This window comes from Canis lupus, chromosome 4, assembly GCF_011100685.1.
Source record: "Canis lupus familiaris isolate Mischka breed German Shepherd chromosome 4, alternate assembly UU_Cfam_GSD_1.0, whole genome shotgun sequence".
NCBI lineage: Eukaryota > Metazoa > Chordata > Mammalia > Carnivora > Canidae > Canis > Canis lupus.
In genome coordinates this window covers 25,229,871-25,252,633 of record NC_049225.1, presented here as the reverse complement: position 1 = coordinate 25,252,633, position 22,763 = coordinate 25,229,871, and the positions used below count along the sequence as shown (strand labels likewise).

Below are 22,763 nucleotides of genomic sequence, written 5' to 3'. Positions count from 1 at the left end.
AGTGATGGTCTCCATGACTGGCTAGCATTAAGATAAAGACATACCACTTCAACCAGGGAATGATCCACATCATCTGTTTCCTTCCTATTGTTCACCTTGATCACCTCCTTCTAGCATGTAATCCCCAAAGTTGTCCTTTTGCTCATTAAGTAAATACACGACTGCTCTACAGGAGTAGGATACACTGTTCATCCAGTACAACACCTGGGTTAAATAAAAGTGTTTCATTTCCAGATCCTGAGGATTAGTTTCATTGGCCATTTTTCAAACAAAGGAGAAAGCTGATCTAAACGTGTTTGCCAAAATAATATACCCATCATTTAAAGCATTATTTATACAAATGCACTTTATTGTTTTAAACAGAACAAAAGAAGAGGCAGAAAATATTTGCATATAACAAATCCTAGATTATAAATGTAGTTTTTTAGTGGTGATGTCTCTAATCAGTCTTCAGGGATTTTTTTTTTTTTTTTCCCAATTTGCTTCACTGTGTCTGGAGCACTGATATTAGAGAAAAGCACATCAGCATAAAGTGTAAACCAGTGTCTCAAACCACTGGAAGAACCTGGAGAGCAAACATGATTTTTCTTATTTCCTCTAAGTAATCTTTCATAAAACAAAAGGTGATCTTTGGCATAGATTCATACTTTAAAGGCATCAATATTGCATTTATATCAGGTAAGCAACTATACAAATATGCTGAGGGCCTTGAAAATAATATTCATCAGTTAAAGGAAAATAGAGGAAAGCCTGAGTGTACAGTACCAACTGAGGACAAGGTTTATACATTCGATGTTGGGATTTAACACATTGGAGGTGAGAAGGAAGGACATTCAGGCAATGGTTTCTTACTCCTTTACTCATCCAGTTCTGGCTTTGGGAAGTACAATTTAATGTGCTGTGCAATGCTTAGACAGCAGTGTAAGTGCAAAAAAAAAGAAGAATTCTTCTCTCTCACTTTGCTAATAGGAAACGTATGGTGATAATTAAATATTATACTCATTACTCACGGACATTCGTTACTTGGGAGGGAGGAGAGGATAGAGGGGCTTGGTTAAGGGAGGAAAGAATATACTGAGGACTATTTCCCATTGATTCATCCCCAACGGTGCCAGAATTCCAGTCTGCAAGTGCCAACCTCCCTTAGGTAGGAAGTGCCCTTCAGACAGGATTGCCTTTCTATTAAACATTCCGGGGGTGGCAAGCACCAGTTCTTAGGACTGAATTTCAAAAGGATAAAAAGGATCTTTCAAAATTACAATGAACAAACACATATCTTTAAAATCTTGTCTAGGAAGGGTAATGAGGGAGGAATACAAAAGCCAGGATTGGAGACATGATTTGGTTAAAAACTAAATGCAGCATTCCAGCTCAGAAAGAACAGTAAGAGCTAAGAATGAATGCTAAGGCCTCAGCGCAGACCTCTGCAGGCAGTGACGAAGCATGAAGCGCCTGGGCGCAGCCCTGCTGGGAAGATGGGCAGGGCTGCACCCGGCTACTCTGCCCCTCGGTGGCAGAAAGCACCAGGACACACAGTGTGTGGGATGGCTACCTTGGCAGGCCGAGGCGGGCTACAGGACAGGAACCTTCCCTAGCACAGACGTTGCTCAGGGGCAAGGTAAAGACAGAAGCACACGAATGTGATTCTGCGATTTCCTCCTGAGAGCAAAATTTGGTTTTGCACTAGGGGAAATTAGAAGGATGAAACGGGAAGGGCAAGAAGTGAATCCAGGCCCCACATGCTGGGGCTCCCCAGAGGCCATCTTCCCCTGTAGCAGCAAAGCTCACTTCTGAAAAGGACCCAGATAGCACAGGCAGGGTCAGGGGCAACGTGGAAAGCCCAAAACACATTTTGGAGGCACAGCGATTTCCTTAACTAACCTGCTGGGGGGGGGGGGGGGGGGGGGGGGGGTAGTAAAAAGGAAGCAGAAAAGGAACTGTCCCCTAGGGAATGAGGGCGGAGCAGGGTGTCTGACTAGTGTTCAGTCGTGAATTCTGAGCTTATGTGAAGTCCGTGGGCTAGAAACCCAGTCTTCCTATTGGGACAGAGTGCGCATGAGTATAACTGTGTTTGAGAATACAGGCTGTGTATGGAGACACGTTTCGAAGTGTCCATGACAAGAGTATACAAGGTTTCTAAAGTGAAGAGGCCCCACTCCTTTCTGTTATGTCAGGCCAGGATGTAGGTGGCTTTTAACCCCCTAGCAATTCTCAGCATCTTCTGGGACTCAGACCATTTCATTGTGTTTAGTAGGGGTTTCTGTGCCAGCCAGGTGTGACCAGGTGCCTACTGGTACCAGGGAGTCTTTCTAACCCAGCGCAGTGTAAATCCAGCATCTGTTCGAATTTTGATTGAAGCAGCTTCTGCTTCTCGAACAGTCTCCTTCACTGACTGCATGAGGTTCTGGGCATTGTGAACCAGCATCTCTGTGGCCTGCAAGCAAAGAGAAATGCTCCGTTACTCAGAGTCCCCGATGTGGCCCTACCTCCAGAACTGGCTTAAGCTAGGAATGGACTGCAGTTTGCCCGACCCGCAGCTGGCATCCCCCGTACTTGTCACATCACTGGTGGGTTCGGGGGGGCGGGGAGGTTTCACCAAAAAGAATCCAAAAACGGCCATCAATGATCATGTACTATACCCACAGCTGGCCTCTAGCACATACTCCCTTCCTGGTCCTCAAACAAGCTGCTGCCTCGCCTCGGGCTCTTACTGTTCCCTCTACCTGGAATGCCTTTCCCTCACGGCTTAGCCCTCACCTCCTTCAGATCTTTGCTCAGATGTCACTTTGGGAAGCATTCCCTGCTCACCTTATTTTAAATACAAACACCTTCCCAAGTGACAGCATTCTTCATCCTCCAATTCTTCATTTTTCTCCACAGAACCCGTCATTACTGATACGCTATATGCAAATTTTACCTAAGTTGTTTGCTTTATCTGCTATTTTACCCAATTTTATCAAATTTTAGTGCCACGAGGGCAGTGATTTTTGTCACTTTTGTTTGCTGCTATGCCCCATGTTAGGACAGGGCCTGGCACAAAAAGAGGTATTTCATAAATATTTTAATAATGAATGAAAAAATTAACCAAATGAGCAAACCAATCATCTTATAAATCCATGAAAGTCTAAATACATAAATTTAGACACACAAGCTTACTGCAAACACACTAATACTCCAACATAGAAACTCAGAGAACTTATTGATCTATTAGGACAGTAATTTTTTTTTAAATCTTTAACTATTTTTGATTAAAAAAAAAAAAAACACCATTTTTGAGCCACAGACGCTTTGAGGACTTTGAGGATTTTGAGGATTTTGAGGAATTCTGTAGAGTCTTCCCTGGAAAATGCTCACGTGTATAAAATTTGTCCACACAGTTTCTGAGGGTTCACTGGCTCTGAGACGCATAACTACGGGCTTAAATTCCTGGTCAGCTGATCTTTTCACTCAGTCCACAAAGAGGCTAAGGCCCAGATAGGTTCAGAGATTCGCAACCAAACTCACACAATCATCAGGATGAGGACTCAAAACGTCTGACTTGCAGTCCTGTGGTTTTGCAGTTCAACCACACTGTTAGTTTCTCTTTTTACTGTAATATTAGGAGGAACATAGGAGATATTCCCCAAATACATTTGTGTTGGTTAATTAAACGATATGGTCTGAAACCATGAGTCTTTATCCTTCTTTCTCTGTTTGTTTCCACTTCCTTTACTTGGTGCAGATGAGATCACATGACAAGGAACAGCCCAAGTGCCCAGACCCTGCCTAGAATACATGGAAGTTAGGGGTGAAGATCCAACCCATGGTGTACGAGGAGGGGGAGGGGGAGAGCTGTTGGACTAAAACAAGGCAGTGGAAGCAGTACCACTGGCACCAGACAGCAGCCTCTGTCTCCTGGCCCAGAGATCAGGGCTGGCCTCCCAAACTACCTGTGAGTTCCCTGAGGAGAGGGACTGTGTCTGTTTCTCTAACTCCCCTCTACAGTGCCCAATCCACAGCCACATGCTCACCCGTGTACAATGAGCCTGTCTGCGCAGCTCAACAAAAGATGTGCTACCTACTGTGAGGTGATACTAGATGTATGGCACACAGCGCGGCCTTCCAGAGGGGAGCTAAGGAGAGGAAGAGGTGCTCACATGAGAGCTTTCCCAATAGTTCTGGGCCACAATTCCAGGAGGCAGTGAAGGACGACAAACTCCAAAAAAGTGGTTGCCATCACTTCAGAGAACCCTCCTGCCACTCTTATTGCAATTTCTGTCAAAGAAAGCAAGAGAAGCACCTCCTCTGAGCTGTCATCTCGGCCTCAGCACACACCTGTCTCATGCCCCTGAAAAGCCAGCACGATTCCTCCTCGAGGTACTGAAATCCCGGGGAGCTAGGAAGCAGAAATGCTCTCCAGTCAAAGGAGTGAATAGGCACTGGAGGCCTCAAGAGAGCCAAAGCTACTTCCTGGAGGAAAAGAACTGAGCTTAACCCCAGGCCTCGACTTCCCATCTGTACAGGGACAAAAGCCACACAAGAGCTTTCCTTCAGCTGGATTAAATTGCTATAAAGTGGCACAGAAGCTGCTGGCAAGAAACGAGAAGCAGAGGACACATACCTGCTCAGACTCCTCATCACTGATGTTGGTGCGACCCAGCATGGTGGCCTTCACCGTGGACAGGATCTTGAGTTGGGTGCTTATGGTTGGGATTCGCTCGCATACCTAAAAAGGAAACTTAATTTAGTATGTTTCTAACGTTCTTCTTGCCCGCCAGCTCTTTGAGGGCAAGACTTATCCACCGCTGTATTCCTGAGGCTGGCATGCAGAAGGCATTCGGTAAATCAGCAGCAGGATCCCACTTGCTTTCTCCCTAGAAGCAGTCTAGTCCCTCTCTTCAGAACGATGCACTACCATTAGGAAGGAAATTGTCCTGAATCTGTCTTTCCCAAATATATATGTGTATTTCCCCTTTCTGCTGCCTCTTCAGAGCTCCTCCACCTCCTCCTTGCTCATCCAGTTTTCTCTCTCTCACTTTCTCCCTCCCACACCCCCTACTCTGACACACTCACACTCACACATACACACACAAACACACACACATTTCTCTTGAGTACCTGTAAGAGGTTGGTTCTAATCCGCTTATCTGTGCACTGCTTGGCAACCTCCTTGGCCAACCGCGTCACCTCATCTGAGGCCTTGGCAATGTCCTTGGCACACTGAATCAGTGCCCGCTTGGTACCACTGCCCCCTCTTACCAGCCGAGACATCTCAGCCATCAGCAGAGCCATGCGTTTGGCTGCTGCAATGATGTCATTGCCCTAGAGAGAAGCAAAGATATAATGTGAGCTCAGCCCACACTCTGGCCAAGTTAGGGAAGGAGGTAGAAGCACAGAGAAGAGAGGAGGGAGCCTGCTGCTCTAGCAGCCTCTGGAAGGGTGAGGAGAGAATAAGGGGACTGCTCTTAAGTGACATGGACAGTACAGGAGAACAGAGAGAAGGGTGAGCCAGGACACTCCTCCCAGCACTCAGTGAGAGAGGCAGAAAGAAAGAGATGACCCAACTGAGAAAAGGAAGACCCGGATATTAGTCTGGAAGGGCAACATGTGGGCCCCGGCATGGCAATGAACGAGCACCTCAGCATCTCCAAGTTAATCATGTCAATAAAAATGAGGACGGGACCAAGAAGTTGGTTAAACAGGCATTTTCTTTCTGTAGGGGAAAAGCAGTAGAGCTGGCTTGAGGGGAAAAATACGGAGGAGCCTTTCCGGGTGCTGAAATCATCCCCTTCACCCTAACCCTCGTTGCCAATAACAGCCAAGGACGGACTGTTGCCGTTGAGCTAGAATTTAAACCAAGTAACCATTATCAGCCTTGATGAGAAAAGATCTACTTTCTCACCTAGACTGCTCCTGCCCTCCCATCTACTGCCTCTTATTTGTCCTGTCAGCCTAAGGGAACATGTTATTTTAATTTATCACATTTGAAAAGGCTGAAAATCAGTCCTCTCAGCTAAGTGGCTTCAATTAAAGAAACCTTCATCTAAGAGCAAAAAAATAAAACTCATGAGTCAAGCTGTAAATGGAACCCCCCACTCCAACTACTAGCGGTTTATCTTCAATTCGGCATCTGGATTCATTAAAACCCTCGTGGGTCATAATCAAGAAATGTACACGAAATTTACTTTATGCCCTCAAAAGAAGCAGCTTTTTGGCTGCTAACAACCAAAAATAACCACTGCAATGTTCAAAACGACCTAAAAGGTCAGGCCCTACTCATTTTTCCCCTCATGCATTTCAATTTCTAGACCAGGCGTGAAGCATACACAAACCATGCCACTGCAGGGCACTCTGGGAGACACCCCCACAGGCATCAGGAAGTGGCTGATCACTGTGCAGGGAGGCGTGTATCATCGCAGGCAGTAACTGGGGCCAGAGAGAACAGAGGTACGGGAAGAAGTCACGAGAACAGGGGCAGGTTAGACAAGGCCGTCTCTTCCAGTGTAGACCTGGGATCATTGCAGGGTTTCACGAACTTGATTAGAAGACAGTGTAGTGCCAGGGTTAGTTATTACCCATCACTCTCCAAACCCTTTCTTCTTGCAACATGCTACCTTCAAAAGGAAAAAAGTGATCACCCTCTTCCTCCACTCCCCAAACTAGCGTGGGTTCAGTCCCAAGGCCGAAGCTCTGTGGCTGCCTGTCCTGCAGCCCTGAGTGCTCCCTGTCCCCCACCCCCCACCCCTCCCATCGAAACACCCAAGCAGTCAGTGAAGCCCCTTCCCTGTGGGTTCCTATTAAGGCCAGCATCTGCCAGGCAGCCAAGTGCAGGGCAGCAAGCAGTCCGCCCCAGAGACCCCGCTGTATAAGCTGCTTCTCACCCTGACCAGCTCTGCTTGAGCCATCAGTGACAGGTCAGCAGAGGAGGGGGTGGCAGGCAAAGCTCAATGGTCAGGCCAGGTGACCTCTTAACGGTCTACAATGGTCCCCGACCTGCATGTCATTGAGAGACATATCCATGGCCTCCCAAGGGGGCTTAAGATTCCAATTGTGGCCCCGAGGTCAATAAGAAAAGGAATCCTTTCAGAAAGTGACCCCATCTCTAGCCCCAAACATAATGCAATCCAATCACTCTGGCATTAGCAGACCTATCAAACTTGTGAAGCCAGTCCTAACAACAAGGTGCAGACAGAGGCCCGCCCGCCCAGACTCACAGGACTCGCACAGACCATGAGTGATGCAATGTGTCAAGGCTGCACATGGCCGGATGCATATGGAGCAGCCCCCACCGGGGTGCTAATCAGTACCTTACTAGACCACTTGGTAGCTTCCCGATGCAATGACTGAGCCGCGGCCAGAATGGGCTGGTTGACCGGCTGATTGGATGGCATTAACAGCAGCTCAGGTTCGAAATCGTCTTCCATGTCAGGGGGGACAGGGAACCCGACAGCATCGGCCGCATCTGCCTCAGCTACAACGCCTATACCCACCTCAGCGGCTCGGTTACCCGGCTTGGTCGATGGCAGGAAGGATGAGAAACAGGGACAGTGTTAGTAAGAGCAGTAGGACTGGGGAAGCTGAGCATCAGCTGGTTTAGTAACCAAAGCTTGCCTAGGATGGGAAGGAGAATGGCCTCTCTCCAGAAGCCAGATGAACCAAGCCCCACAGAAGGGGAATTCTCAGCCTCCAGCACCAGCCCGAGCCCTCTCCGTTCTCAGTGAGTGAAAGAAAGGCTCACTCCCGTGGCAAAAGGTTTCCAGAGAAAAAATTTAAACCAAGAAAGCAAGCGGCATTCCTTTTTTATAACTTACCACCAGAGTTAAACTTGCCAAGGATAATTTTCATGTCACGACATTTCAGAGGAGCCAAACAACCAAACAATAGTGGCTGATTACCTTTAAAAGGAATCCAGGGGGGGAAAAGCAAATGCAGCCACACAACTTGCTTTGAACAGAACAAAGTGATCATCCCTTGCTGGCTCCCTTGGGCACTGTTCTCTATCTTCCTGGACACAGGAAGTGACTTGGGTCAGCACTGCAGTTGCCAAGCCACAGATCATTATTTCCTTCAGGAGTTAAAGAGTCTCAGAATTTAAAATGATACATCAGAGGCAACGGATGGCAAACCAGGAAAGAGCCAAAGAAAACAAACACAATGGTTGCGTGAAGAGGACCTATCAGATACCCCACAATCAGCCAGCTGAAAGGAGCCTCCAGAATAAGCCACATCCAGCTTCCCATCTTAGGGAAAGCCCACACTGCAGACCAGCTCTCTCTATCCCCTCAAGGTCTTCAGAGACAACACTTCCACGACCTCACACCACATCCACTGCTAGGGTTGACTCAGAAAGCTGTTCCTTGGGTACAACCTCAATCTCTCCTGTTGCTCACTAGCATTCTCACTCCAACCTCAGTTTACACACTTCACAGATAACACATGAGTGTGGCAACTGACCAAGGCTGAGTTGAAAGGAGCCCAAATTAGTGCCCATGAGAGAACAGGACCCATGAGCGGGCAAGAATGCATTTAATACCAGGGATGGGGATTCTGGAAGGCCAGGGCAAGAGGCAGTGTGATGGGATGCTGAAATAGACGGAGGGGAAAGAAAATTAAAGAAACTGCCTCAATGAAGCCAAACCATGCATATGAAAAATGGTGAAAACAGTTTCTTCTTAAAAAAAAAAAAAGAAGAAGAAGAAGAAAAGAAAAAGAAAAAAGATTTATTTTAAAGTAATCTCTATAGCTAATGTAGGGCATAAACTCATGACCCTGAGATCAGTGGTCACATGCTCTACCAACTGAGCCGGCTAGGTGCCCCTGAACACAGGTTCTTTATATCAAACACATCTAACCAAGAGGAAGAAAGAGTTTACTTGAAGTTTATTCGAGGCTGCTGTCACTCCTAAAATTCTTATCCTGCACAGGAAACCTGTCTCCAAAAGGCGATGACAAAGTTCCAGAATTCAGGGCAAACAAGGGGTTCAGGTACATTCTAAACCCTTTCCCTAAACTCTGTCTCAACCAGGACTCATCCTCATTCCTTAGAGGAGAGGGCAGCTCGCTGCTGCTGGAGTTCAGAGTCTCACCGTGTACAAAGTCAGAATGACAGATACACAAACGCACATGGTTCAAGGAGCTCCTGACTTCACACAGCTCAAAGTCGCCAATCCCCCAATGCTCCAAACCTCCCGAGACAGTCGGGCCTCAAGACTTCTGGCTACAAACAGCAGAGTGGGGTAAATATGTAGGCTGATGCCATGTGCCCTGTAAGTTTATTTATAATTCACAGATATTTTGTGTCCAGCTACATGGTATATCTGGGTTTATTATAATGAAATTTAAATTTCCTTTAAAATCTTTGAGTAAACCCAACCTCTGCTGTCACCTCCACTCCACTTTCCACATGCACTGCTAATGGTCCTGGAGGTGTGCATACCCCAGGTAGAAAGATATGATTGCAAATAATTCCACGATCAGACCCAACACCAGCAAGGTCACAGTTCATTCCTTCTTAGAACCTGGGCTCACAGCTAACAGCACAGAAAAATACGGAGTTAAAAAACCAAGGTCAATTTCCCAGCCTGGAAAAACCCAAGATCAGCTGCCTGCAAAAGGTCCCTGGGGAACTGCATTTAATACAAGAGCCTGAGACGGCTGAGGGCGTGAAAAGGCAAATAAATGGTGGGAATGAAGATCTAGAAGGAAGCGTCATATGACAAACAGTTTAGAACTGAGGTAGAACTACATCTCACTGTCAGGCTAGCAATAATATTTAGCTCTTATCTAGAAAAACTACCATGCACTCTTCATCATTTAGGGGGATAGAGGCAAAAGTTATTCATGGGGCATGACTGCTGCTGCAGCAGCATCCACATTTTCACCAACCACGTTAATATTGACACTTTGAGATTTGTGGAGCTAGAGTTAGCCTGCAGCGGGCTGGAATTGAGGGGTAAGATGATTCTGAGAAAAAGAATAAAGCATGTGGCTTCTAAGACATCCATCAACCTGCTTTTATGAAAAATAGAAGGAAAACACAAACACTTCATCTAACTCGAGCAGAGCCCCCAGAAGACTACTTCACGATTGGAGCGCTGATAACTAGCAAGAGAGCATCTAAACACATTCAGCAATCCCAAGAAAGAAAAGCAATTTTTAAAAGACCCCAAGTGTCCAGGGTCACAGGAGCAGACACTTGCATGGACAGAGGAAAGGAACCCCCTCTCAAATATCTTACTAAACCATAAGTAAAAGGGCGATCATGTTATTGGCAACAGCAGGAACCAAGGCAGAGAGAGGGTAACCTTCCAATCAGACTCTTCTTCCTGGGCTGTGAGCTCTTCTTCATCCTATTCCAACAAGAAAAGCCTCCTTACTTACCTTGCTGGACCATTTGCGAGCCTCATCATGGAGCTGCCTGGCAGCCATCATCATTGGCTGGTTAATCACCTCCCCGGCTTTCTGCTCAGGGAACTCTTCATCCTTCTCCTCTGGTGGTGGGGGCCTGGGCGGAGGGACCTCACCCTCAGGCAGAGGTGGTTTGGGAGGAGCAAGCTCATCTGCCAGCTAAGGAAGAATTACTGGGTTGTAAGTAAAACCCTAGGAACTACTCCCTTCTAGAATTCTTTCCTTTTCCTCTAAAAAGCATCCCCAGAAAAGCCACCCACACTCATTCCATATAAGACCACCCACACTGAGCACAGGGACCACCTGCTTCAATCTCAACAGATGCATACTTTCTTCCTTGCTTCTCCATAAAAAGCCAAGAGCTACAGTTTTGGATGCATCCCAGGGAGGCACACATAGCACCACTTCTCTGGGACTGAAGATTCCTAGAGAAGATCTAATTTGTGGTCCTGATTGTTGAAGCCAGTTGCATAGGCAAGTTAACTTCTCTCCTGGGCCTGAGCTTTCCCGTCTGGCAACGAGGGGCAGCTAGACCAAATGATCTCTAAAATCCTGAGTCTAAGTGTCATGAATCTGCTGATCACATACAAAGCCAGGTCTCAGAATAGCCCCCACCCTGGCCCTCACCATGCACCAACAGCCCTGCTCCAGAGACTCAAACGAAGCTGAAGCATCGGAGGCTATGGAAGCACCGTGCCTTCCATTTTCCATCGGGCAAAATGACCCAATTCTGTCCCCAACCAACCTAGAAACTCACATCTTTTACTGACATGAAACATGGGAAAGTAAATCAAATGGCTGCCTTGATGAACTATTCCCAAAGTCCAGCTATTTCCAGTAGTGTTAGAATAATCACTATTTCCTATCCTAAGATTTGTATCTATAAGATATTGCCCAACTAAGACTCCTCTTCAACCACTGACCTATGGAAGAATAATTTATGGCACTCTGGGGATGCATCAAAAGACTTTAAATTATAGTTGGGGAAAAATAAGCTTTAAAAAAAACCAAAGACTATACTACTTTTATTACTAAAAAAAAGTCAAGGAAAGGAAAGAAGGTACACACGTCTAGCTACCTCAGTTTCACCACTGTCAGCTGGGAACACAAAATATCTCCACACCACCAAGATGATTTCCCCACTCTTCATTAACTCATCCAGGACCTCAGCACTCATCACACGCACATTTGCCAAAGCCAGCTGTTCCACGCTAGTGGGTCCCCAGCACAGTCAGCCAACCCACATCCCATGCATAAAAACAGGGCACAGGGGGTGAGGTGCTCTACTGATTTGGTAATGAAAAACAACTTGTGTGCCTAAGCTTCAAGTAAAAGCTAAACAAAGACACCTAGTAAATGAGGCTGCAGAGCACAGCTTACCTCCCTCTTGCTACAGTCCCAACACCCTCTGCTCAGTTCTCCCCATCATCCTGAATTTACTTACACGGAGCTGTTCAAGATCTGGAGGAGGAGGCGGGAAGTCAGGCTCCTGAGGTTGGAAGGCTTCTCTGACCTTGGCCACAGCTCCCAGGATCCGATATCCTGAGTCCAGGAAGCTCTTTTGCAGGCCTAAACATAAGACGCCCTCACTTTCAGCTGGGCAGGTCAGTGCCCTGGAGCACTGTCTGTCCAGCAGAAGAACTAGTTTCTATTAACAAAAGCTGGATGTGAAGCTGCCAGGAAGCATCACAGGCAGTGATTGAAGGGGAAGGGACGTCAGGGCAAGGCAGATGCCATAAGGCCTACAAAGAGCCAGAAGTGTCACAAACCAGCTAGTCCTTGTGCTGCAGGGTGCCTTCTGGCCTGTACAATTAACAAGTACTCAAGACATTCCTGGGTGTGATCACTTTGGGCTCAGGTGGTGCTCACCACTTCTCCTATAATGATGAAGCAGTCAAGAGATAAGGCTGCCAAGTCAGAATAGGAGAGATGCTGGTTTCAGATGGGGCATACGGTCCCTGGAGGACGTCTCACCTTTCTCCCTACTACTTTGCTCAACCTGGCATTAAGTGTATTAACCCCTATGTTGATCAAATGCTGCTATGGTGTTCAGTCACCTGGGATTCAGGAATTCTACTCGAACTACTAGAAACTCCAATTAGGAAACGGAGTGTGTTCTTAGTGACAGTGGGCTGAAGGCGTGGGTAGGGATGAATAGGGCCACCCTTCCTTCCCACTCCCTTACGCTGCCTGGGTTACTCGGAGACAAGGCTAGACACGCTGGATGCTCAGAACACGGAGGAATTCAGATGTTTCTGACCAAAGAAGCAGTAACATCTTTAGTAATACTGGAAATGTGCTCAGAATTCAGCTAAAGAAAAATCTAGATTCCTTGGTGTGGGATCGGGATATTTACCAAGGAGATCTACAGGTCAACTTAAGCCCTCCAGATTTGGCAGAAACAGAAAATGTCTTACAGAGAAAAGACAGTTTAAGAAAAGCAGAAGAGAAGTTAATGCCAGTTACATAAGCTAAATGGTTGATAAAATGGTTTTCTTGCATCTTTTGAGCAATTTCCAAAACAATGACTAAACAGAGCCAGGAGCTATCTAGTCAGACAACATTAAGAAAGCACAGAGAAAAAAAAGCTGGCCCAGAGAAACTAACTCACAATAAAACCTGCCAATATTGGAGAAAATATTCAGTGTGATATTTTGGGGGGACATCAAAAGAGTGATCTAGCAATCTCAAACTACGGATCTGTAGGTTTTGCTCTCAGATACTGGACACGGTGGTTGTGGGGTGGGTGCACACCGTCTCAGCACCCTGTCAGCTTCCTGAGTTAACCTCTCGAGGGAGGTGAACTGCACCATGCATTGCTTACCAGGGTCGGAAATGTTTCCAGCCACAGCCTTTGCATCCATCACCATTGGGGAGATGGTTTTGCTCAATTCATCGGAGGCAGCTTTCACAGCCTCACGGAACTTAGGATCCTCAGAGTTCTCCACCTCCCTCTTAGCCACCAGCAGGATACGGTTGGCCCGGCGAGCGATGCTCGTCGCCCCGGCGACCAACATCTGTGGCTGAATGTTGGCCATGGCTACTTTACACTTGTCCAGGTCTTTTTTAATTGCTTCTTCGGAAGCATCCAACAGAGATTTGGTATCAATAGCTTCGTCCACCAGCCCTGTCAGGAGAACAGAAATGGAATTTCGTTTCTACTTTAGAAGAACAGCGGCTCAAAAACCCTGTTGTCCACTCGAGTCTCACGTGAAAATGTCACACCCAGAATTCTCTCCTTCAGCTCTGAGTCCTTCCTAAACAAGCAAAAGCTTCCAGATGATTACCTTAGTTCAAAAAAAGAGTGAAGATGTAGTCCAGGAGGCTGTACAGATTCACAACACTCATACCAACCGTGGTCACTGGCCTTCCCGAGTCGACCACAGGTCACCAGAAGCGCAGCAACATCAGGAGGATGGCGACTCAGGTCTCTGCGGCATCTCCACATTCTGCTAATAACATTTTCTCCCTTCCCTCCTCACTCACAGCCATCTGTTGCGTGCTGGCAGCTTGTAGTGCCCAAGACGAGCCACGCTGAGGATTCTAATAACCCCGGGCGGCTGTTTCTTGTTTCTGTTACCTCTCCTCCGACACCTCAGGAGCTCCACTTTCATCTCTGGCTGCCGTGGCTCCCGTCACCACAGGTTCAGCCGGGGAAGCCGGAGAGCCCGCATCCCTCCCTTCTGCCCTCCTCTCCTAGGCCTCCCTCCACAGACCGTGAAGAAGATTCGGAGGTGCCGCTTCAGTTGCATGGACACGCGTTTGCTGGCGGTTGGCTTCTCCTCTTTTTTAAAAAAACTACGTAGTTGATAAGTTGGAGGAAACTCTGAGACAAGGTGTATTAAATGGTAGCTATTGTGGTTCCTTGAAATGTGAACCCACTGAAAATGACAGGGCCGCTCACTGTGTCCGCGAACACCGCCTCCCAGCCTCTGAAACCAAACTCTGGTTCAGACGGAGCAAAGGCACTATTCAGAGAGGAGATAGCAGCCCTAACAATACACATCACACAGGGAGGGCAGCATTAAAATAAGAGGGACTCAAAGAGCCTCTCTTCATACAAGTTGCAAGGCTTGAATGAGAAGCTGCCGCTGCTCTGCGGCCTTAACCAGGGCCAAGTACACTGTCGGGCACGTGACCATCCCTTCCTCCAATTACAGCCCAGTCACATAACCGGTCCTGCTTGAGTTTCTGCGAACGCACTCCTCAAGGGCTCCACGGTAAGAGCTTGGCGCACAACCCTACCTGTCATTTTTTCAACATTATCGATCCACTGGTTCTTCATGGTCTCAAAGTGTTCGTAAGCAGCTTGATTTCCAGGATTCCTAAGTAAAATGCGAGCAGCTGAGACCACCTGTGGATGACAAAACAACCTGTAAGCCCCAGGGCGCCCTCGCACTGGGACACAAACCTTCAGCAAAGCTTTCCCCTCTCTCCACCTACAGATGGCACTAGAAAGCCAAAAATGGGCAAGCCTTTCAGGCCGAATGCAGGAACACTTGGGTCTCTGCAACCGCTCACCCGAGCAAAAGGTTTTACAGTCACAGGCTGATTCTGAGAAGGTACCAGAATGACAAAGTGGCGTTCACTTGATACTTCAGAACATATACAAAGTGACTTATGTTGCTGGGTCATAGGGCAGATCTATTTTTAACTCTTTGAGGAATCTCCACACATGGCTGCACCAGTTCACATTCCCACCAACAGTGCAGGAGGGTTCCCCTTTCTCCACATCCTCTCCAACATTTGTGGATACAGATGCAGTGAAACACCAGGACACCTGCACCCCGATGTTTATAGCAGCAATGGCCACAATAGCCAAACTGTGGAAGGAGCCTTGGTGTCCATCGAAAGATGATGGATAAAGAAGATGTGGTTTATGTATACAATGGAATATTACTCAGCCATTAGAAACGACAAATACCCACCATTTGCTTGGACGTGGATGGAACTGGAGGGTATTATGCTGAGTGAAATAAGTCAATCGGAGAAGGACAAACATTATATGGTCTCATTCATTTGGGGAATATAAAAAATAGTGAAAGGGCATAGAAGGGAAGGGAGAAGAAATGGGTGGAAATATCAGAAAGGGAGACAGAACATGAGAGACTCCTAACTCTGGGAAATGAACTAGGGGTGATGGAAGGGGAGGTGGGTGGGGGGTGGGGGTGACTGGGTGATGGGCACTGAGGGGGGCACTTGATGGGATGAGCACTGGGTGTTATTCTATATGTTGGCAAATTGAACACCAATAAAAATAAATTTATTTAAAAAATAAATAAATTTGTAAAGTTCAAAAAAAAGTGACTTATGTTTAGACACTTGATGTTTAAAATAAATAAGATAAAAGAAATAAATAAACACTTGATGTAGATTTTTCCATCTTAAAAAGCACCACCAAGAGAGACACAGCAAATTACTTAAAACTGCTATTTACAGATTTAAAAAAAAAAAAAAAAAAAGGAACTGGCTACAGTTCACAAAGTACTTCCACATGCATTATCTTACTGCATCCATTATCTCACAACACCCCTTAGGAAACAGGATGGGTAGGTAATTCCTCCAACTTACAGATGCAAAAACCAAGACCTAGAAAATGTAAGCGACTTGCTCAAGAGCTCCTGGCAAACCAGTTAGAGGAGCTGGGGAAGGAACTAACACTGCCCGAATATTTGGTAAGTTACAGGCTACACACATATCCTCTTAATCCTCCAAAATATCCATTAGGAAGGAATTCCCTCCATTTTACAGATGATTAAACTCAGAGTCACAGAGGATGCAAGTCTAGATCTGTCTCCAAAATCCTTACTCTTTCCATAGTTGGTATTTTTAATTTTCTGTTTCTCTTTTTTAGGAATCTCAGTTTTATACCGAAATGCCTATGTTCTATGTTCTATGTTTTACGGAAATTTTTAAAGAAAGTTACACATGTTCATATTTTATGGAAATATTTTTTAAAAGTTGGACATGTGTGATTTTTCAAGAGAATCTAATTTGTTAACATGCCACGTGGGCAAAAAAACAAACAATAAAGAGGTGTGGGTTTTTTCCATCCCTTCCTGCAAGTTCCCACCAAAGCCAGTATCACAGATGTGTAAAGCTCCTGATATACTAAAGGCACACAATACGTATCTGCCGAATAAATCAAATTTTTTAAATGAATTCTCTATAATTTGATTAGAAAAAAAAGTGCAAACATCACACTAAAAGATGTTGGACTGGTATTTTTAAGAATACTTATTACATATTAGAACTTCAATTCCCACCCAATTTGTTTTCTTTTGCTCCCACTCTACCAGTATACTATTCACAGCATACTGGCTATAATGTGGTTATATAATGAAGTAGAAAAAAAGAAAACAAGTTATGAACACAACCGGATTTTTTAAAAATATCCTCAAAGAGATGTGGGGAAGGCAGACGCTCTGCAATCAAAATAGACTTAACCTCTCAAGATTATCCAAATATTTCCCAAATTATGGGTGTGTGTGAGCAAGGGTTGCTTTACTACTTTTTTCTACTCTCAAAAGTAATCTATGATCATTGTAGAAAGCTAAAACAATACAAAAATGATTTTGACACTGTGAGTTTGTTTCTTTCATGACAATGTAGAGTAAGTGTTCAAAAATGTATAGAAACTATTCTATAATTGACCTTTACTGCACACTATACGGTGAGTACTGAAACAACGAAAAGTGAACAAAATTCAACCTGGGGTGTGAGTTCTCGGGCCGTCTTTACTGATGCCTGAATGCCTTCTACGGTGGATTTATTAGCAGTTCCAACAGCAGCCGCCTTCTCCGCTGTGGCACCAAGCCTTCCTGAATGGTGCTCAAAGTTAGCTGCCCTCTCATCAAATACCTTGAGGAAAAAACAAAGAAATTAGGAAAATTTATGTCAGTAAAAGAAGTCAAGAAGCCAAAGAAAAAAACTCTCTTTAATTAGAGGCAGTAACCACTCAAGCAACAACTTCACAGATGACAACAATCTGGTGATTGCCAGGTCTTGACCTTGCTCTGTGTCCTCAGAGGTTTGGCCATAAGCATCACGAGTGCATGCGCACAGCCTACCCAACTTTGGTTTTGGTTTTTGTTTATTTTTTCCTACCCAACTTCGAATTTCAGTTCAACCAATGCTTACCAAGTGCAGACAGGATACAGAGCACCGTGTAGTCTGCAATAAGGAGTCCACAGACTTCAAAATTCCCTGTTCCCAAAAGTCTTATCCTGTAGTTTCAGGAAGACAGACAAACCCACCCAGGCTCCAGTGTAGTTGGCTGGGGACATTAAAGGCCAAGAACATCCTCGTCCTAACCTGAACTCCAGCCGCCTCAAGGCAGCATCCCTCTCATATCCATTACCATTAATGTTGTAAAAACTCTGCTCCTGACCTCCAAGGGAAAAATGATAGCTGGTGCTCACACTCAGGCCTGAGACTAGGGCAAGGAAGGCTGATTTTTATTACCCTGAATACAAAACCACCTACTGAATTGTTCATTCACCTCTCAAATTAAAAAAAAAAAAAAAAAAAAAAAAAAAAAAACAGTTAACTTATCCTTTGATGTGGATATTAATGCAAGGCTGAGTATGATGAAGGGGACTATTTAACTCAGATAAAATGACAAAAGCTCTTCTGTCGCTTGTTAGGGTAACAGTGCTTGAAAACACAAGGCATACCAGTGCCGGGTCAGGTTTACACTCTACACAGAGCATGTCAGAAACTGCCGACAGGATCCATCCTCTTCTATGCTTTCCCCCAGGGATCTACCTGCCCCACTGGGGCAGTTCTGACTCTTAGCAGACCATCTCTAAGCTCTAAAGGTCTCCTGGTTCAGCAGCAGGTTCCAATCGAATCGCCAGGGTGCTGGGTTGACCCACTCAAGTCTCTTGCCCACACTGGCCTCTTGTTTGGGTTCAGCCACCTGGGTTCTTGCCATTTAATGCTCAGAAGCTCTGTCTGAACCTCTGATCTCCTAGCCTCAGTCCTTGTTTCTTATCTTGGCTGGTCTCCCACCCCTGGATCTACAAGGCTTTCGTTTACCCTACTTAATCATCCCAATTCCAGCCCTGTCTGCTGCATCCTCTGATTTAACTGGCTGTTTGGCCTGCTTTTCTTATCACTCAGTCAAAATTTACTGAGCACCTACTATGTGCCAGAACACTGGAATAGGTGCTGAAGATACAAAAAATGAATAAGGCACAATTTCTGCAACTCAGGAGCTCACATCCTTGAGATGTAAAAAAAGGCCCATAAACAGATACTTATATTAGAGTGTATGATGTACAATCATAAACCTAAGCGCTGACATCATGGGAGCAAAAGGGAGCTTAAAGCTATCCAGGAAGTAAAGGATAAAAGGATAAAGGATAAATAGGAATTAGCCCAAAAAGAAGGGAAAGGTAATTAGAAACAAAAAGAACAGAGACAAGGAAGAGAGAAAGGACAGAGTCTGTAGGAAACTATAAGCAGTTAAGGGCTACTGGGGCATGAACTGAAAAGCAGACGCTTGTGGGAAACAGGCATAAAGAGAGTACTAGGAGCAGATCCTGGCACTCTGGCTTTATCCTATGCGAGAGGGAAGGCCTGCCAAAGGGCTAAGTAGTGAAATAGGGTCAAATCTGTATTTTTATTTTATTGGTGGCTTAGTGACAGATTCAAAGAAGACCAGTCACAGCTGTGCAGTCATTTAGGCAACAGGGGACAAGGATCAGAACCAGAGCTGTAGCAACATGAATGGAAAACGTAAAGGATTCAAGGAATATTTGTGAGATCAAATTAGCTTGCCTTAGATATTTATTGGTGTGGGAAGAGTCAATGGCGACTCACACATTTCCGAGAGAGGAGAGAGGGGGACAGTGGACAACACATGCTGACATACCAAGGAACCAGCAGAGACTCTTTCTACTAGTCTAAGACTCAGAGAACTCTGGAATGAAAAGAATAGCAAATCACCCTAGTCGAAGGGGACCATGAGCTGAACTGTGCCATGACCTAGGCTAAAGAAGGAAAACGGGTGTCATCAGCAAAAAGGAATAACACAAACCTCCACCCACCACTTCTACCTGGTCTTAGGTGCCTGACCCAACAGCCCCTTCTTCTTTGCTGCCAATACTTGCTTTCCTAGATTCCTCTACAGCTGGAGCAGCCATATGACCGAGTTCTAGCCAATGAAACATAAGCAAAAGTCTCCTGGAGGATTTCTGGGAAAGGCTTTAATTCCATTCATTCAGCACCAACAATGTGCCAGGCATTGTTTTAGGAACTGGGAATATTCATTCCTGCTTTGTCAGAAGATTCACTGACCATAGAGTTGAGGATCCATTTCTGGATTCTCTATTCTGTTTCATTGATCTATGTGTCTGTTTTGGGGTTGGTTGGTTTGTTTTTTAAGATTGTTTTTATTTATTCATGAGAGACACAGAGAGAGAAGCAAAGACATAGGCAGAGGGAGAAGCAGACTTCCTGTGGGGAGCCCGATGCAGGACTCGATCCCAGGACCCAGGGTCATGCCCTGGGCCAAAGGCAGATGCCCAACCACTGAGCCCCCCAGGTGTCCCTATGTGTCTGTTTTTGAGCCAAGAAGTCCAACGGTGGATGAATGGATAAAGAAGATAGATATAAATAGATATAGATATAGATATAAATATAGATTAGATATAGATATAGATATAGATATAGATAGAGATAGATAGATATATACTACACAAGATGGAATATTACTCAGCCATCACAAAGGATGAAATCTTACCATTTACATCATGACATGGATGGAACTGAAGGGTATTATGTTGAGTGAAATAAGTCATTCAGAGAAAGAGAATTATGACATAGTTTCACTCATATGAGGAATATAAGAAACAGTGCAAAAGATCATAAGGGAAGAGAGGAAAAATGGAATGGGAAGAAATCAGAGAGGGAGACAAATCATGCGAGTCTCAACTATGGGAAAGAGGGTTGCTAGAGGGGAGGAAGACGGGGAAATGGGGTACCTGGGTGACGGGCATTAAGGAGGGCATATGATGTGAGGAGCCCTGGATCTTACATGCAACTAGTGAATTACTCAACTCTACATCTAAAACTAATGATGTTCTATATGTTGGCTAATTGAATTTAAATTTTAAAAAATTAAATTTAAAAAAAAGAACTGAGAATAAAGGGAGGTCTGAGTGGCTCAGTCAGTCAAGTATCTTCCTTCAGCTCAAGTCATGATCCCAGGATCAAGCCCCAAGTCAGACTCCCTGCTCAGCGGGGAACCTGCTTCTCCCTCTACTTCTCCCTCTACTTCTCCTTCTCCCTCTGCCCCTCTCCTTGCTCATGCTCATGCTCTCCTTCTCTTGCTCTCTCTTTCGCTCACTCTCAAATAAATAAAATCTTATAAAGATTTTTTTTTAATTTTTATTTATTTATGATAGTCACAGAGAGAGAGAGAGAGAGAGAGGCAGAGACATAGGCAGAGGGAGAAGCAGGCTCCATGCACCGGCAGCCCAACGTGGGATTCGATCCCGGGTCTCCAGGATCGCGCCCTGGGCCAAAGGCAGGCGCCAAACCACTGCGCCACCCAGGGATCCCTAAAATCTTATAAAGATTTTAAATAAAATATTTAAAGAAAAAAAACTGGGAATAAAGTATGACAAAACAAAGTCCTTGCCTGCATGGCCTCTCAGGCTACTGTGAGGGATACAGACAAACAAAAAGTGAAGTAAACATGTCAAATGTTGAAAAATGCTGAGGAGAAAAGTAGGATATGGAGATTAAGAAATCCCCAGGGCTGGGGCTGGGGTTGCTATCTTAGGCAGTGACCCAAAAGTGGCATTTCAGTAGGAGATGAAGAAAGGGAATGAATAATACAAATAATTATCTATGGGAGGAACAGAGAGAACAAGTACAACAGCCCCAAGGTGAGAACACAGTAGACATAAACATGGCAGCCCGGGAAACAACACCAGGAGGTCAATGTAGACAGAGGAGCATGAGGGGTGAGGTCAGAGAAGTAGGCGGGAACCAGCGACCGTGGTGCCCCGGAAGCTTCGAGAACAACTCACACCAGCTCATCAGAGCCAAACATGCCCATCTCTTCCTTCCCAACTCTGCTTTCAGTGACTCCACAAACAGTCATGATGGGAATATTTACATCATGGAAATAAACAAGCTTTACAAATTAGGGTGTTCTGGTCTTTAGACTTTCCTGGAGTGCTGTCCTGCCAGCACATCACTGGCCTTACTGTTATTTTAAGGACGCTGGCTTCACTCTGGAAGAGGAAGGAGTCATCGGAAGAGGCTGAATATCTGAATGACATCAAATCATTTAAAAGGCTTGCCTTGAATTCTGTGTTGAGAATAAAATGTCCTAATAAAAGGGACAGTTATGACTGGAGGGCCCTACCCCTTGTTTCTTATTGCTCTGAACATGATGCATAGAGTTATAGCAGCCATCTCACACCATTAGGAAAAGACCAAGAAAATCACAGGTATGCCAGATCTCATGATGACAAACTGCTGAACCTGTCAAGGATCACCTATCTCCATGTTTCTTGTCACACAATAAAAAGAAAACCCATTTGTTTTTGTCTCTGATAGTCAGGTCTTCTGCAGCTTACAACTGAAGACATGTTCTAAAGACATTCCTAACTGATACACCTGATGACTAAGGAGGATGTGGCAAGGCCTTCCCTCTTCTGCCCTCCCACACTTCATCCACAATTTCCCAACCACTGCCCCTGATGCACACGGAAATCACATTTTGCCTTTACAAATATACAAATATATACGAGTGTGTGTGTGTTTACAGCTGGCCAAGAGAAGAAATGGAAGACCTCAGATACCCACTTCCTCCCTACTGGGAGCATCAGGAGGTGCAGTGGCCGCCACTGCCAACAGCTTGATGGGAGTTGTGGTATCGCTGAAAACATCTGACACCTCCTGAGTCATCGCCTCCTGCATCCGGGCTTTCAGATCCTTAAAAACATTGTTTACAAATAAAAATTACCAAAAATGTCCAAAAAGCACATCTGCCAATGTCCTCACTTCAGTGACACATTCATTCATTCATTCATTCATTCATTCAATCTTTCACTCAGTAAGTATTTACTATCAACTATGTACAAAGTACTGCGCCAGCACGGAACAGGTGTAAGATATGAATCCTATCCTCTAAGAGATCAGTGTCTGGTAGAAAGAGTAAGACAGGACCCACATTTCCCTGGAGACTGCTCCACCCAAACAAGAAATCTTACTTCTTTTCTTGGTGGCCTCTAAGAAATCATACTGAGATTCATGGGGAGGAACCCACAGAAGACCCTGAAATGAAATGAAGTTCCTCACCACTCCCAATGCTGGAGGAGCCTGATAATGACCACAGAAGCTATAAGGATGGTTGG

General features: G+C 45.3%; 1 protein-coding gene across 4 annotated transcripts in view; it reads right to left on the bottom strand.

The window, feature by feature from the left end:
• Nucleotides 1–328: 328 nt before the first annotated feature.
• The window catches only part of VCL (vinculin), a 114,944-nt gene continuing 92,509 nt past the window's right edge, over nucleotides 329–22,763 (bottom strand). Inside the window, exons 13-22 of one of the 4 annotated variants that reach the window (XM_038534409.1) lie at nucleotides 22,213–22,341; nucleotides 17,098–17,247; nucleotides 14,632–14,740; nucleotides 13,211–13,513; nucleotides 11,831–11,955; nucleotides 10,360–10,545; nucleotides 7,287–7,490; nucleotides 5,098–5,301; nucleotides 4,601–4,705; nucleotides 329–2,434 (exon numbers count right to left, since the gene is read on the bottom strand). In XM_038534409.1, coding sequence (XP_038390337.1) covers nucleotides 2,288–2,434; nucleotides 4,601–4,705; nucleotides 5,098–5,301; nucleotides 7,287–7,490; nucleotides 10,360–10,545; nucleotides 11,831–11,955; nucleotides 13,211–13,513; nucleotides 14,632–14,740; nucleotides 17,098–17,247; nucleotides 22,213–22,341 — 1,662 coding nt within the window. In that variant the 3' untranslated portion in view covers nucleotides 329–2,287. The remainder of the gene's footprint in view (nucleotides 2,435–4,600; nucleotides 4,706–5,097; nucleotides 5,302–7,286; nucleotides 7,491–10,359; nucleotides 10,546–11,830; nucleotides 11,956–13,210; nucleotides 13,514–14,631; nucleotides 14,741–17,097; nucleotides 17,248–22,212; nucleotides 22,342–22,763) is intronic. The other 3 variants (XM_038534410.1, XM_038534411.1, XM_038534412.1) reach the window with 3 other exon arrangements.